General features: G+C 38.5%; 1 protein-coding gene across 2 annotated transcripts in view; it reads left to right on the forward strand.

The window, feature by feature from the left end:
* Nucleotides 1–16,816, forward strand: part of SLC38A4 (solute carrier family 38 member 4) — a 61,871-nt gene that overhangs the window by 41,811 nt on the left and 3,244 nt on the right. For both annotated transcript variants that reach the window (XM_032876960.1, XM_032876959.1), the window contains exons 5-14: nucleotides 1,255–1,328; nucleotides 1,798–1,890; nucleotides 6,232–6,313; nucleotides 6,622–6,704; nucleotides 6,805–6,863; nucleotides 7,743–8,018; nucleotides 8,131–8,210; nucleotides 8,706–8,806; nucleotides 10,539–10,663; nucleotides 16,223–16,367. In XM_032876960.1, coding sequence (XP_032732851.1) covers nucleotides 1,255–1,328; nucleotides 1,798–1,890; nucleotides 6,232–6,313; nucleotides 6,622–6,704; nucleotides 6,805–6,863; nucleotides 7,743–8,018; nucleotides 8,131–8,210; nucleotides 8,706–8,806; nucleotides 10,539–10,663; nucleotides 16,223–16,367 — 1,118 coding nt within the window. The remainder of the gene's footprint in view (nucleotides 1–1,254; nucleotides 1,329–1,797; nucleotides 1,891–6,231; nucleotides 6,314–6,621; nucleotides 6,705–6,804; nucleotides 6,864–7,742; nucleotides 8,019–8,130; nucleotides 8,211–8,705; nucleotides 8,807–10,538; nucleotides 10,664–16,222; nucleotides 16,368–16,816) is intronic.

Here is a 16,816-nt window from a genome sequence, read left to right on the forward strand (position 1 = left end):
AACATTTAACAGATTATACTGTCCAGAGCAATTACGTTGTGGGATATTGGAAGGTGTATATCCAAGGAGCACAGATTGAATTTGGTTATACCCCTTAATTCACAGCAAGTGACACAGGATTTCATTGGTTTTACTTTTAGTATTCCCTGCCAAAGGAAGTATGGTTTTAGAACACAGGGAATGCTCATTATTTTTCCAGGAAACAAAATTTTGTAATCCAAATCTCATCTTAGGTGAGTTCACAGGTGTATGGAAACTTACATAAGTAAGTCATTGATTAGACAGTTCTGATAAATGTATTTTGTGGAAAACAAGAGCACAAGATAGCTAGTGTAGTTATAAAAATGTGTAACTCGTGGCCAAATGTACATTTGCAACATTGACTTCATCAGGAATTACCAAAGAATTAGATCAATTGTGGGGAAAATGTTTAATGTGTTCTGGCTGTGTAAAACAAAGAGTAAGGGGTTTTTTGGTTTGTTGTTTTTTTTTTATGATGTCAGGTAAATTTAGTATTATTCCTTTATTTATTATATAGATGCTTTCATCTGTGCTCTTGTTTTTGCTTTCCAATTCTTGTTTTTGGAGAAACAATGATCACTGTATGCATAAGGAATTCATACATGCCTATGGACATGTAGACGGTCCTGACCCAGAAATGATTCTTTCTGACCACAACACAAAAAAGACATTTTTCTGAGCCCTATCCTTCCCTTTCTCTGTTTGCTCTGTTATACAGGCAACCGCCTGACCCTCTGGCTCACACAGTATCTTATTGTCTCATGTGCAGGATCCGTAGTGATGCAGGTTAGACTCTGTGTGCTCTGGCTTCTGTATTTCCAGATTTTACATTAAAGGCTAGCCAGCTTGTCAAGTAGCCCTTCAATTATAAATGTTGCTGAGAATAGCTCACAAATATGATGGACATATATTCATAAACTGAACAAGTGGATAGAATATTTGCTAATTCTGCTATACATTTAGCATCTGAGTTAAGAAACAAATTTTACTAAGGGGGAAAAAAAAAAAAAAAAAAAAAAAAGAAAGAAAAAGAAATGTGAGGAATTTCCGGTGGTATGTTTTAGCACATAAAATAGAGCGACTTCCAAAGAATTTCTCAGCTTCCCCAAAATCCACATACTTTTGGAAAGTTAATGATTGAAAGGACCAGTGTGATAATTTATGATAATATCTAACATGAGTGTGTCTTATTTATTATAGAAATTTACTGTCTACTCTCTGTTCCCTTCCCAGAATCATGCTGCTTGCTGTAGCAATATTATCACTCTACTCAGTTCACCTTTTATTAAAGACCGCCAAGGAAGGAGGTATGCTATCCCTCAAGTCCAAGATGTTCTATTTGGAACCTTGTTGAAAGCTAATTCAGTCTATTACTCTCTAACTACAGGAGGATTTTAGTCAATTTCACATTTCATTTTCTTCTGACCCCAATAACATGGCTTCTCAATGTTTTTAGTAATTTGGGGCAGCTAAGAGAAGTGAAAGGCAACTGGCTCAGGTTCAAGCCAAATAGGAAAAAGGAGTCTTGATGGATGACAGAAATAACAGCTCTGACTTGCTGCACAGAGCTAAGATGAATGAAGCCATTGCTTCTTATCTGCGGAACATTTAACACGTTTTGTATTGGCTTCTAAGATTGCATCTTTGGGGTTTATAATTTCTATGTGGTGTTTATGTACACCTTTGAGACTCTAATGTACAATTATAGAAATAGTTTAGTCATTAAAACAATACTTTCAAAAGGTTGTTTTTTGTTTCTTTTACTTTTTATTATAGGGTCTTTAATTTATGAAAAACTAGGGGAAAAGGCATTTGGATGGCCTGGAAAAATTGGAGCTTTTGTTTCCATTACAATGCAGAACATTGGCGGTAAGGACATATAATGTTCGCTACTACTTAACTTTCTAAAGAATGCTCAATAAACCAGAAAACTCTTACAGCAATGAACAAACACCTTAAATACAGAAAAACAACTGCTTTATATTCAGAAATTTTAAAAATAAGGATTCTTAAGTAGATTTGCTGTCCTTCTTTAATTAAAAATAATATCTAAGAAAATATTATATAGGATCCCACTAAATGAATTCTAGAAGTAAAATAGAAAGTAAAAGCTTTCTTGATTTCAAAGGCTATTATGGCTTTCATTTAAATTTACAAGATTAAAGCATTAGTGCTTATTTCTGTCATTGCCAGAACAGTTGATGTTTCATACATATGACTGAGTCTATTTCATAAACCTGAAAATTAAGTATCTGAGAGGCATAGCAAAATATGAGGGGTCCTTGAGGAAGCCTGCACAGAGCCGGCCTATTGGAGTGTGTCCCGAGAAGTTGTGCAAAAGGAAAAATCTGGCTAGGTAGACATCAGGAGCATTATATTAAAACCACAAATCCCTTGGTTCTATAAATTCTTATAATACCAGAGTAGAACCTAGGAATATGTATTTTTAATAGCGTTCCAGGTCATCTGTTTGCCCATCAGCTTCACCAGCCCTATGGAGTCTTTGACCCTTAGAAGGCATCCAGACCCTTGATTCCTATGTCCTACTGCCTACATCCTCTTAGATCACCTGGAATCTATCATCCCACAGTGCTGCTTACTTCCTCACTTCCTCTCCAGTCCCCAAACCTGCCATTTTATTCTTTTCTTCTTTCTTTCCTCAATGAACAATACCAGCAGCATCCAGTTTCTTGAGCCAAACATCATAGGTGTCATCCTATAACCTCTCCCTCCCTCCTTAACCCTGAATATCCAATCAAATACCAGCTCCTGTCCATTCTGGTTTTTTACCTGTCTTGAGATGTTCTCTCCTTCCAGCTCTCCATCACAGTTCAGGTGGTCACTGTTTGTGCTCAGACTCTTGCAGTAGCCTTCTAACTGGGCTTCCTACCTTGAGTTTCTTCCTGCTCCTATCTCCGATTTATCTTCCAAGTTCACTATCTCAGATGCAAATCTAGTCTTGCTTCTCACATGCATAAAATTCTTCAGCATGACCTTGTTATTTTCAGGATAAAACTTAAACTCCTTGGCCGATCACATAAGGGTCTTCATCTTTTTTCTGCGTACCTTTTGGATATCTTTCCTACCATCCCCATACCTACCTAGCTAGATAGCTATCTTCTATATGTCCTGTCGTACCGTAACAAACATATTCAGTTCCCCTACTCTTGGAGTCCCCCAGCCCAAATCCACCCCCCACCACACACACACATCTTCTTTCTGTTTGCTCCCATGACCCATTGCTTCTCTAGACTAGTACATATTAGTCCCTCCGGGTTCCCTTGGCCCTGTTTGTATGTATCAGACAACACTGATTTTTTAAAATATTTTAAAGCACTTGAGTAGAGAATAGACTTTGGGAGTCTGGTACACATAAATTTGAGTCTGTTTTTGTCACTGTGACTTTACTTGTCTAATTTTTCCATCTATAAAAATGAGAGTAATATTTCATCTCACAAGGTCATTGTGAGGGTGAAATCAGATAACATATGGCCCATAATAAGGGTTCAGTACATCCTTTCCTCCCTCATTCTTGGATTCAATGTCTCTGGAGCCTTCCTGATTATTTTTTAAATGGGCATTTTTATGATTATAAGACAAATATATGCTAATTGTGAAAAACTAAAACATTACATAAATATATTAATTATAAAGAAATGTTTATATAACTCACTCTTAGAAATAACTACTCCAAGGTTTTCCTCTATGCAAAATTTAATAAATATATTGTTACTGATAAAATTAAATCATCTTATAATACTGATTTGAAGCTTCCTTTTTTTACTTGACAATATGCCTTGAATGTATTTGCATACTATTCTTTTAAATGGCTTTTGAATTTTCCATTGCGCAAATGTACCATAATGGGCTTACTGAATCCCTTATTGATGTTGGATTGTTTCCAATTTTTCACTATGACAAATAATTGCTGCAATAAGTAAATTTGCACAGAGATCTTGCAAGGAGGTGACCCTTCTTAAATAAAATCATTGGAGTTATCTAGGATTTCTGGAATAAGGCAATTCTCTTAATAAGTTTTATCCAACTAAACCTGCTCCTACTAATGTATGGTTGGTAAGCAGCTAAATAAAATCCAGGCATTTCTTAATGATTTGTATTTATTTCTTTTCATATCTGTATATATTGAGACTATTTTGGCAGTAATTCCCTGGATTGTTTCCTACATTTTACTGGTTTGGGGCCACAAGCCACCCCCCACAGAATAGATTGCTTTACATTTGGTTCAAATTTTCAGCCTTTTCAAGACTTAAAATGTAAGGCATTTCATAAGATCACCTCATAGTTGATCTAATTTACTTGTTTGGATAACTGAAATAACTGGGCAAACACATATTTAGCCCTAAACCCAATGAGCTAAGGGGCAACAACACTGTCTTTTGCTCACAGTGTAGCTACCATTATGCTTCTAAATAATGGCATAAACGATAAAATGGTCTCTCAGTCAAGATGCACACCCATGGAGGAAGTGTGGCTTTAAGGGAATAAAACAAAATTTCATCTACCATTCCTGAAAATGCTCTCACTTTGGTTATTCTATGTGATTAGTAGTTATATTAGCCTAAGGGAAATCACTTGTATTTCTGTATTTAGCAACTCCACATTTAGAATGTTTAATTTTCTCAATCCCCTGAAAAATTAACATTTACCGCAGATGTTTCAACATTAGCAGAATAATGTTGACATTACCCAGACAGGTCTGGATCATTCTAAATTTTCAAAGACCAAACACATTAACAGTGGTGACATCACTGAAAGTCAGCAATTAACAGCTCTAAAATTGAAGGGTACCTCACTGAGCCAGTTAATCAGAAATATCTCCTCTGTTTGCGCTCTGTAAGATTTAGCTTTAGCCAAGGTCTTTGTAAAGATTAACCAAATAATATTTACAGAAGACACATCAGGTATTGTAAAAATAATTTCATTTCACAATAGAGAAGAAACACTGGCCTGAAGTGAGGGATCTTATATTTTGCTTGTGGTCTGTTGTTCTCAATCTGTGAGATCTTGGACATGTCAAGGAAGCTTTTAAACCTTTATACCCTCACCTGTGGAATGAAAATAGCCTACACCTTGTTGTCTTACATGGCTTTTCAGCTGCTCAAATGGAGTAATCTGCAGGACTGACCAATATAAGGAATCAATATCACCATTATTACTTTTGTTGGAGGTTAAAGAAATCCTTTGAAACTATTAATAGTACAATTTGCAACTTAGATATCTGCTTTCACATGTCTGTGAGCAAAAATTCACCAGAAAGATGTAGGATACACTTAAACATTGCAATGCAAAACTTGTCAATCTTATTTTTAATTTAAATTAATAAAATGAATTTTATTTTTAACTTCCTGGACCCTGTGTCAAATTAGCATTATACTTCATGGCATGGATGGACTTGGGAAAGAGATGTTGCCTCAAGCCCTACAACTTTAGGCAACATTATATGTTATGAGTATGTATACATACGCATTTTTCCAGGGAGAGGGTTTATAGATTATACCGACAGATTTTCAGAAGAGTACCTGATAACACATCATTCATCACATTTATCACATATCCTATCACTTATGTAGATGCTCAAGAACTTTTGCCATACTCTTTAATTTCTTATTAGGGAAAGGGAGACTGGGATATAGAGAAAGCAAATCTGTTGACCAAGGTGGGAGAAGCTATCATCTCTTACATTCTTTTATCAATCCAGTCAGCCTCCAGTTGAGATGATCTGTGCTCTGAAGAGCTGGGTGCCCCTCAGGGAGGTTACAGAGGACTAGACTAGCACCCCCTTAGGAACTTCCCTCTTTCCTCTGTCCCAAGCCTTTTGTGGCCAGACCCCTGCCCAAGTGAAGGACACTAAAACAAGCACTCCGTATAGGCCATGATGACTTACAGCTAATTAGGGGGAAACTTTGAAAGAGCAATGTCACTGAAAACCTCAGAGCTGGATTAAAAAAAGAGAATCACCATTGATACTGTTAGCAAAGGTCTGTGTGCAAGAGCCAGAGGGCCAAATATCTATTTTGGAAAAGAACTTGGAAGCTGTACAAAACACACTGGGCGGCTTTTCTTTCTGTCTGGGGGATTAGGTGCTCATCTTACCAGAAGACTGAATGTCCCAAATGCCGGGACTTCTCACAACTTGCTTGTGACTTTAGTGCTATGTACACCACTAAGCTGTCACGTTTTCCATTTTAGCGATGTCAAGCTACCTCTTTATCATTAAATATGAACTACCTGAAGTAATCAGAGCATTCATGGGACTTGAAGAAAATACTGGGTATGTCTTATGTCTTATGTTCTCTCTGTAACATCTGTTGACTCATTCTACTTGGTCTATTCTGATCCTGATTCTTCCTTCCTTCCTTCCTTCCTTCCTTCCTTCCTTCCTTTTTTTTTTTCTTTTTTTTCTTTTAGAGAGAGGGGAAGAGGTGAGGGAGAGAGAATCTTAAGCAGGCTCACGGTCAGCAAGGAGCCTGAAGCGGGGTTCGATCTTACAATGTGGAGATCATGAGTCAAGTGTTGCATGTTTAACAAACTGAGCCACCCAGGCACATCCTAATATCCTTGCCGCTCTTTCTCTTTCAGAGAATGGTACCTCAATGGCAACTACCTCGTCATATTTGTGTCTCTTGGAATCATTCTTCCACTTTCTCTTCTTAAAAATTTAGGTAAAGTCATTTTCAGTTTTTATTTTCATTTCATATTCTAATAGGTAAGCCAATTGTAGATACCATATTCACCTTCCAGAATTTCTCTGCTAACTTTTAGGTTACCTTGGTTATACCAGTGGATTTTCTCTTACCTGCATGGTGTTTTTTGTCAGTGTGGTAAGTGATTTATTGACATGATCCCTGTAGGTCAGTGAGCACGAGACACTTAGTACCTAAATTAGTGTCCTCATTTTTCTCAAGCACTTCACTAGCATGAAATGCTTCTTGCATCACAAGCCATTTTCTAGTATCCTAATTTGGAATGAGGAAAGGGACAGTCATGAGTTTAAAAATAGTTTAGTTAGAATGCCAAGGCCATGGCTGGTAGTATGTTCAAAGCACACAGGATGTATATTTGGACAAAAGGAATCCTTCAAGCAGTAATGTGACAACAACTGATCATTTAGAAAGGTGAAGGAAGAAGTGAAGGAAGAAGTGAGGAGAAATGAGTAGGCTATAGAATTATCCACATCTACATCAACCTGCCATTTTCTGCTGCACATTCCACCCGTGAAAAGAGGGCAAACCCAGTGGATTTAAAGAAGAAATCCTTCTCCCCATTGCCCCCACTCTGCACCAAAAGGGAGACTTTTTTTTTTCTTTTTATAATATCATGGATGCCAAGTTGTATAGAGCATTTCCCTAAGAAGGCAAAGGAGGAGAGGAGAATTTTTGGTAACCCATTTTTATATTAGTTTGAAGAACTAAAAGAGATAAAATGTAGTAAAGCAATGACCACCTTTCTCACAGAAGAATATCAATGATGCTTAGGATGGATTCATGCAAAATACTGTCCTGTTGACTCTCAGGAGCAACCATTGTACCAACTCTTTCCTTAGAGCAGAGGCTGGAGGGAGTCTCCATTGTCCATTAGTCTAAAAGAAGTCCTCAGCAGAGACCCCTCACCTCTACCCCATAAGCCACAAATATGGATTTTTGTTTCATTATTTTCCTCAAAAGTTTGATTTTTTTTTTTTTTTTAATGCCTGGGCCTAGGTGATTTACAAGAAATTCCAAATACCCTGCCCTCTGCCTGTTCTGGATCACAGTGTTGGAAACCTGACATTCAACAATACACTTCCAGTGCACGTGGTAATGCTGCCTAACAACTCTGAGAGTAGTGGGGTGAACTTCATGATGGATTACACCCACCAGAATCCTGCAGGGCTAGATGAGAACCAGGCCAAGGGTTCTCTTCATGGCAGTGGAGTAGAGTATGAAGCACACAGTGATGACAAGTGCCAACCCAAATACTTTGTATTCAACTCCCGGGTGAGTGATGAGCCTAATATTACAGCCGAATCTCTGTTTTATGAGGGGAAATGGTTTGGGATCATCCTCTGTGTTGGAAGGCTACACCAGCATTGTTATCTTTATTTTTCAGACAGCCTACGCGATTCCTATTCTAGCATTTGCTTTTGTGTGCCACCCCGAGGTCCTGCCCATCTACAGCGAACTTAAAGAGTAAGGCAGCCCTCATGTTAGCATGCTAATTTGTTTTGAAAATGTGCTCATATGTTCAAAGGTGTTTTATAAGGTCCTCAAGGTCATGATCTCAGGGTCGTGAGATGGAGCCCTGTGTCGGGTTCTACCCTCGGCGGGGAGTCGGCTGGAGATTCTTTCCCTCCCTCTCTCTCTCCCCCTCCCTCTGCTCATGTTTTCTCTCTCTCTCTCTCTCTCTCTCTCTCTCTCTCTCCCCCCAAAATAAATACCTGAAAGAATGAAAGAAAGAAAGAAAGAGAAGAAAAGAAAGAAAAAGAAAAATGGAGACAAATCTTCCTCAGCTCTCAAAGACAAATCGAAACAAGCTAGGTTTCCTGCACTAGAAATGTGGTTTTATAAAAGCAACACAAGCATACATTCTTTCACTATTTTTTAAAAGTTTTAATTATGAAAAGAGATACTTTCACAAGTTAAAAAACAAAACAAAACCCACAAAGCTTGGTGTTTCCTTTTCAGTCGGTCCCGGAGGAAGATGCAAACAGTGTCAAATATTTCCATCACGGGAATGCTTGTCATGTACCTGCTTGCTGCCCTCTTTGGTTACCTAACCTTCTATGGTAGGTCACCCTGTCAAAGTCATTCTCTTTGTGCAAATCCTAGTTGGGCTGATCATTAACCTGGGTAGGTATAATTCTTTTAATCGCCTTCTCTAAGCAGCATGATCTCTAGTACACATAATCATTTAACAGGCTATTTGAGCCTTGTCATTTGACCTAAGAAAATGGGACCTGAACCAGCCTGGTTAACAGGATACAACCACTTGTGAATTCACGCATATTTTATGAAAACCAGCCTTCATATTTAAGTTATTTTCCCTAAGGGATAGATTGTATTTCTTTGGCTTGACTCCGTAGGCCATCTCAAGCTAGAAACAATGACAGTGAGTCCAGTTGTATTTTGGAAAACTCTTTTGGTAGAATAACTAACTACCCAACAAGTGGTAGGAAAAGTACAAAGTCCTGGAGTTGGAATCTGCTTTTTGTTTACCAGGGAAGTGGGATCTGCAGGCTTGGAGCGTTTGGCAAGTTTTCTGGCTCATCTCATTCTCTTCTGTTATAGTGAATGGTTTCCCAAAAAAAGACGACATGACAATTCCCTGCAATCTGGGAATGTACTACCAAAAACAAAGAAAAGCAACTATGGACACTTTAGATTATGTCTAAAAACAATTTCTCTATGGCATCTTAATGGACACAAAATCCCTATAGACATATTTCAGGGATTCTAACATTGACCTGTTGTCATGAATCAGTGTTAGCAACATAAACCTATCTTTTACATAAACCTCTTTAACTTTTTACTTTAGTTTTCTTTTTTCTGATTCAATAAATCAAATTGATTGCAAGACAAATTGTGGAGGAAAAGACTGGGGAGAGGGTACCATTTACTTTTTTTTTTTTTATTCCATTTGACTAATATTTCACTATTAACCAAGCACTCTTTGGACATGATTGGACATGAGCTCTTTGTTGGATTGTGAATTTAAAAAATCAGATTAATACCAAGGAATCTATTTTTATTCCCCTCTGTCTGCTTTGGATGGGAGTAAGGAGAAAAAAAAAAATCGAACTACATCTGATTCTATAAGCATCTCCATGTCATTTGTATCTGGAATTCTGAAAGAATAAATTTCCTCGGTGGGTGACATCTTAATCTTAGATCAATATTAATTAGGAGACCCAGTAAAAATCACGCTAATTCATCCTTGCATGTTCCTTATACTGACTCTAATGAGTTTCATAAGACAAGCAAAAGCTTGAAAAATCCCCAGAAGTCTGTGTATCTGTGTCATGACAGAGTCATAACTGTTAAACTTGAAAAAAAAGTCAGAGTTCATTTGTCATAAGGTTTCCATACTAGGTTCAGAGAAGCTGCATCAAAGCTCATGGGCAGGTGGGAGTGGAGGCGGTGGTAGGCTGTGAGGGACAGGCTGGTGGGGCTTGGCTCTTTCATCCCCTTCAACAGAGCACCTCAGCTTGTCACCTCTTTTGCCAGGTTTCTATGCAGTAGAGATAGACTTTATGAAGTGAATGAGCTAGAGAGGCACCTTCATAATTGGATTCTAGCTTCTGCAACTTTATAAACTTCAGGGTTCCCTTGTTCATTGAAGAAAGGTCACACAACTAATAAGCTCAGAGATATGATTAAAACAGAGGGGTCTAGATTCCCGTACCTGGGCTTGGTTTTTGTTTTTGTTTTCCCATTATACTGTGTTCCCTTTGCAAAATGTTACTGTTGGTATTGACTTGACAGCACCAAGCGAACCCATTCTCTTCTTCCTCTTTGTAGGAGAAGTTGAAGATGAATTACTACACGCTTATAGCAAAGTATACACATTCGACACCCCTCTCCTCATGGTACGCCTGGCAGTCCTTGTGGCAGTGACACTAACGGTGCCTATTGTCCTGTTCCCAGTAAGTACATGAAACTTTGGTGGAAGAATCCAGCTGAACCTCCTAGATTAGTACATATGTTCTGATTTGATGTGGATTTCATTATGATCTGAGTTTACAGTTGCAGTGCCTGAAGAAGTCATTTTTATACAGCACTTTGGAACCATTTAAAATGGACAATTTAATATGTAAATACAACAAATATTTAGACGTTAAACACTTATAAAATATTGGGGGGGGATCACCAAGTGTATTTCTTTATTTATTTTCCAGCTTTGTTGAGGTCAAAATTTATTGTTAGGTTCAAATTCAAAAAACAGATCTGAGTTTCGATCTTATGGGTTAGTAGAAATGAGTAGGAGTTTGTAGAACTTCTGAAACTTGAAAGCCAAAACCACATTACTTTTCAATACATTGCATTTTCACCAGTTCTGATGGTATTTAATTCCCCCCCTCCCCCAGTGGGTTCTGCTGCAGTAACATTAAAAAGTCTCCTTCATTGGATTCCTTGAAGACCAATGAGAAGGGGAATCCTCTTAAGTAAATTACATGCTAGAACTAAATTTCTTGAAAAATAATTATATTACCGATCATACATCTTTTCTACAACCCCCCAAACTGATCCACGTCCTCTGCGAGACTCCTGCTGGAATTACCTCTTCTTGGCATTTGCCTTTGGCGTCACTTGTCATGAGATCACAGGGTAGGGCTGGTTGAAGAGATTTGGGCTGCATGAGTTAAAATCACCACCTATGGATAAACACGGGTCTGCATTCTCCTGCCAACTCTTCTCCTTTCATAAACACTGAATTTACTCATTCATTTTAGGGGGAAAAATAAGCGACCTAGTAACCAGCGCCGTCCTGTACAGAATGTTCCATGTAGGGCCCAGCATATGAGAACTACTCCTCTAATGACACTGTGGTCACTTTAAATGCAGCCTGTGTGCTGAAATATTTTTTGACACATTCCTTTTTCATGAGTGCATGAAATCGGATCCTTATTGCCAGGAGGGCTAATATTTTACTCTTAAATAATATCTCGCCTCTCATGTGTCTGAAAGTATTTCCAATGACGTGCATGCAGCTTTAGCCTAAAATCAGCTCTATCAGGAGAACAAAGCAGAAGACAGCTGTAGACAGAAAGTATACCATAGGGTAAAATTTCTAAGCAAACAGTGACTGAGGAAAGAATGTTGAAAGACCTTCTTTTTGTGTGTAAAGATATCACCGACTAAGTTTTGGCACTTAGGAGGCACTCCCATCATTATTGAATCAAAGTAACGTAGAAAAGAAATCTGTTATGTGCTTCTGTAAGTGCCCTAAATATAACACTTTCATGTTGTGGTCTCAGGAGATTAATGGGCTTGGCCATGGTCATGAAGCTAGTCAGTCACAGTTGACCAATGCAGTGCTCCCAGCAGGACACTGATGGCTGGGGTCAAGATAATGGGAAGTGGAAGTCAGCCTTTCATATACTGATGGTCATTTCACCTCAACATTTGAAATCTAGATCTCTCCATAAAAGTTCTTTCTCTCATGACAGATAAGGCACTGGTATAAGTCTGACTATCAGGTACAGTAGTAGGTGGGAAACATCTCCTATGAGATGGCCCTTAGGATCAACAGACTATGAGAACCAAATTTCCAAAAAATAACTGTTATCCTTAAGTAAGAATTTTAACCCAACATTAACGTTTATGAAACGCTTTGCACGTAATTCTGTCTTTGACCTTCCAATGTTACATTGAGATCATCTGTGTAAGTGCCCACCTTCTCCCCTGGGTTAAAAGTCCTGGAGGTTAGGGATGTGCACAGTGATTGGCTCAGGAGCTCAGCAGTGGTTGCTAAGAAAAATGGTCTCCAAAGGAATCTTGCCTTTTCATATAAACTGCCTTTTCCGGCAAAAGCAGAGGCTGTTCCACTTGTTGACATTTGCCATCAACTTCATTTGGGTGAGAATCTGGGCTAAATGATCCAAGCCTCCATGGGTATGATGGAGGGCATAAAAGTGAACATGGAGGGCAAAAAAAAAAAAAAAAAAAAAAAAAGAAAGAAAGAAAGCAAGCCTCCTTGTCCCAGTTAAACCCACAAGGCTACTTTCAGACACTTTCCCCCTAAAGTGCAAGAAGTTGGTGGTGTATTTGTTCCTTATGATTTACAGCCATGACTTTCAACATGTCAAATGCAGTCATGTGTGGCAGTGTTCTCCTGAGGGTTTCTTTGAATTATGAAACACTTGACCAATAAGAAATTTATTTACTTTGCTTTGATATACCCACATACAAATCATAAAAACAAACAAAACCTAGTCTATTAGGATTAAAATCTCTCAATTTTAAGAACAATTTTATATTTTACTTCTTTCAACAAATGACAAGTGGGCTCTTTTTCTTAGGAGCCCAAGAAGAGACAACAGAGGTGTTTCTGTACTTGGGTGTTTGGATGGATTTTCCTTAGATTATTCCATTTATTATCTTAGTTTTCTCCACTTAGGTCAGTTTTTTCCTTCTTAAACAAAGACACATTTTGAGTGAAAAATGATTATCAATCAAATGAATAAATGAAGTGAATTGCTTTTTCACTAGTGTCCCAACCTTTCTGCTTCTAATGTTGGGGTGGTGGTGGTATGGGCAGGGCTGTCCATTATGGGACTGTACCTCCTTCACAAAGACCATGAACATCATTTTCAGCTTATACTTCCCTTTATGTTCTCAAGTTCACATATCACCATGAAAAACAGAAAACCAGATAATCCTAATGAGTTTATCAGGAACACAGACTCACATTCCATTTGCACACCTTAAAAAAAAAAAAAAAAAGATCATATCTCAGATTCTCTAGCTACTTCTATTCTATTTTATGATAGTAAAATCTTTCTTTTCACGGTTGCTGCCTTCAGAACCCCTGTTAGATATAGGCATAGAAATATGGTGAATATTGCTGTGAACTGGAATATATTCATGATCCACAGATATTTCCAACACCCTCGTTCCAAGCAGTCTTAGAAGTGAAACTGTGATTCACTTCTAAACAATAGTCTTGATTTTTTTTTTTTTTTGAGAGTTCAGACCTAATAAATGTTTCCACTTTCTACTCTGCCTCTCAATGGGTCCCCAGATTGGAATATGGCATCCCCTCACAGACTCCCTATTCCAAATATGCTCTCTGGAAATAACAGATTTTTTTTTTTTTTCTAGAGCTTCCAAGGACCTTTCTAGAATCATTCTGGGTCAGAGGCCATGGCCGTTGCTAGGGCCTTCCCTCCTCCCTCCACCCTGGCACCTGACCCACATTTCCAGGTTCTTATCAGTTTGTGTCAGTAGAGAAAAGGCGCTTAGATAAGTGGAACAGCAGGCATTGCACTGTGGGTAACAGGCCAGCCCCCTTGCTCCTGAGGCTCCTGACCATAGGTAAACAGACTGTGGAGGACACATTGATCCAGGCTCACCTCTCAAGGCTGCATTTTAACATAGAAGGACCAGCAAGTTTCCTTCTATTCTTTTCCACCCCACCCCACCACCAGATGCAACCTGCGACCTCCCAGTGTGCCCTCTTATCCTTCCTAGGAATGCACTGGCAGCTCCAAATGCCTTCAGTTCTGTTGGGGATTTTCTTCTGTCTTTGCCGTGAGAAGCCAGCTTTCACCCTTGTTCCAACCATGAGTCCTGTAAAACTTCTGTACTCTTACATCATCAAGCCCCACCCTCGCCTTCCCGGGGGCCAGGAGACAGTAGGAAACCGAATTTACATTCGGGGACCCTGTACCTATAGGTTTACCTCTAACTCAGCCTCTTGAGTAAATAGTATTATTTTAACAAAAGACAAAAAAAGCACATATGTATGACCTCTGCCTGAAAATAACCTGCATGCTACTTGCTCATTCTGGATGTTTAGCATTCTCAGACAAATAAGTCCTGAAGCCATGTGGCTATACCATAGAAAGCTCATTTTTAAGCCTAATGAGACCAGTTTGGACAAGACTGAATAAGCACGAATTGTGGATCATAATGTAGAATTTATGGGCAGCTGGGGAAAATGTTCTCAAACCATTTGCTTTCTTCAGCCTACTTTTCAGAGCAAGTTTCATAATTTTCACTAATCCAATTTTTAAAATCCTTTACAAAGTCACTCTTAAACCATTTCCAGAGACTATCTGGTCTGCCATTCTGGAAATGAAATTGCTTTTGAAACCCAAACAGATGGCTTTAATTTTTGGTGCAGTGGTATGAAAGGAATGTCCCATTAGACACTACAAGCAATTCTGCTGGTAGTTTTTGTCGTGCATGCATGTGTTTCTAAATGCATTTTACATTTTCTCTCTCAAATGAGATCCCATCTCTCCACCAGCAAGAGACTTCAGAAGTAACATTTTAAGTGAAAAATCAACCCCAGCATTTCTAAAAATGTGAAGTCTTAGCTTCACTGACATGCTCACTTATTGAAAAGCCAACAGAGTAATTCCCCTAAGTCAAAAAGTGTCCTCTAAAAGATTCCAGCGATAAGAGTATTTTCTACTTTGTTAAGCTGTTCAAACATGCAGAGCATTCCCTCTAGCCAAAAGGATCTTTTTATCCAGGGTTACAGCACAGTAACTTGAAAGGCTGCTGCAAATGGAGCCTCTCTTGACCCTTCACCTATTTATTGTAGCCGCCGAAATAGGGCTGAGGTCTGTCCAAGGCTCCTGAAGAGAGGGAAGGCATTTGTTCCGTTCAATTTAATTCAACGTGTATTAAGTGCCTGCTCTGTGCAAAACACCAAACTACAAACTTTGAAGAATGTTAAAATTATTAGGCCCTATTCTTTGCCTTGCATTTATAATCTAGAATTGGGAAGGAGGGAGGCAGAAGGGAAAAATGAGAGAGGAGCAAACACAAAGAGTATCATATTTTTAAAAACATTGTGTGGCAAAAATGCTAAATACAATGCCAAATTAAAAAGATTTGTAAAAATTCTATTCATGAGCAGTATATAAATCAATTCAGTGCCTGTCCTTAAAACTTAATCCAGTCTAACAGACGTGTTTAGAAATCGAAAAGGTTTTACCGTGTCCCTAAATTCTATGCCTTACCTGTTATTTTATCTCTTTCTGAGTTTTTTTTTTTTTTAAGATTTTATTTATTTATTTGAGAGAGAGAGAGCATGAGAGGGGAGAGGTCAGAGGGAGAAGCAGACTCCCTGTTGAGCAGGGCATCTGATGTAGGACTTGATCCCAGGACTCCAAGATCATGACCTGAGACGAAAGCAGCTGCTTAAACAACTGAGCCACCCAGGTACCTCATCTTTCTGAGATTTTTAAAGTCTGAAAGCTGAGGAAGTGAGCACAAGGAAAACACTCTCTCAAACAAATGTCCGCATCAAAGTTGCACAATAGTATCACTGTACTTAATAACTGACCTGTACACTTAAAAATGGGTAAGATGGTAAATATGTATACTTTACCACAATAATGAAATTTTGAAAGATAAATCAGCATTGAGATCATTTTAGGGAGAAAAAGAAAAAACACAGAAGATGCTTTAGAGGGACAAACATATTTGAAATTGTAGATGAAAATCAACTTGGGACTTTCTTTTTGCAGATTCGTACATCAGTGACCACGCTCTTATTTCCCAAAAGACCCTTCAGTTGGATAAGACATTTCTTGATTGCAGCTATACTTCTTGCACTGAATAATGTTTTGGTCATCCTTGTACCAACAATAAAATACATCTTTGGATTCATAGGTAAGTTTGAGAAAAGCTTTTATTTTATCAACTCAAGTTGATAACTCCTTAAAGGGCAGACAGGGAGCTGGTGGATGGGAGTCAAGGATCCCTGGTCCCATCTTAGGCTTATGGGATGCCTATTAGCCCAGCCAGGCTCCAGCTGGTCACCTTCCCTCCCTCTCAGGTGACTCAAAATTATTCATAGGATGAGAAAAAAACCTTAGAGGCCATCTAATCCATCTGCCTTTGCTGAGAGATGAGGAAATTGAGCCCCATAAAAGTCAAGTCATATAAAGCTTCTCCACCCTCCCCCCGCCATCCAAAAGTTGAGTGTTCCTAGGAAAACTTTTGTAAGCCTAAAAGGCATAAAGCAAAGAAGCAATTACCATTCGTTTATATGGAAAATTTTTGAGCATCCCAGACCCCCCCCCCAAAAAAAATCAACTTCTTGGGCTTTTCTGATACCT

This window comes from Lontra canadensis, unplaced genomic scaffold (assembly GCF_010015895.1).
Source record: "Lontra canadensis isolate GAN:19392208 unplaced genomic scaffold, GSC_riverotter_1.0 scaffold59, whole genome shotgun sequence".
Lineage (NCBI taxonomy): Eukaryota > Metazoa > Chordata > Mammalia > Carnivora > Mustelidae > Lontra > Lontra canadensis.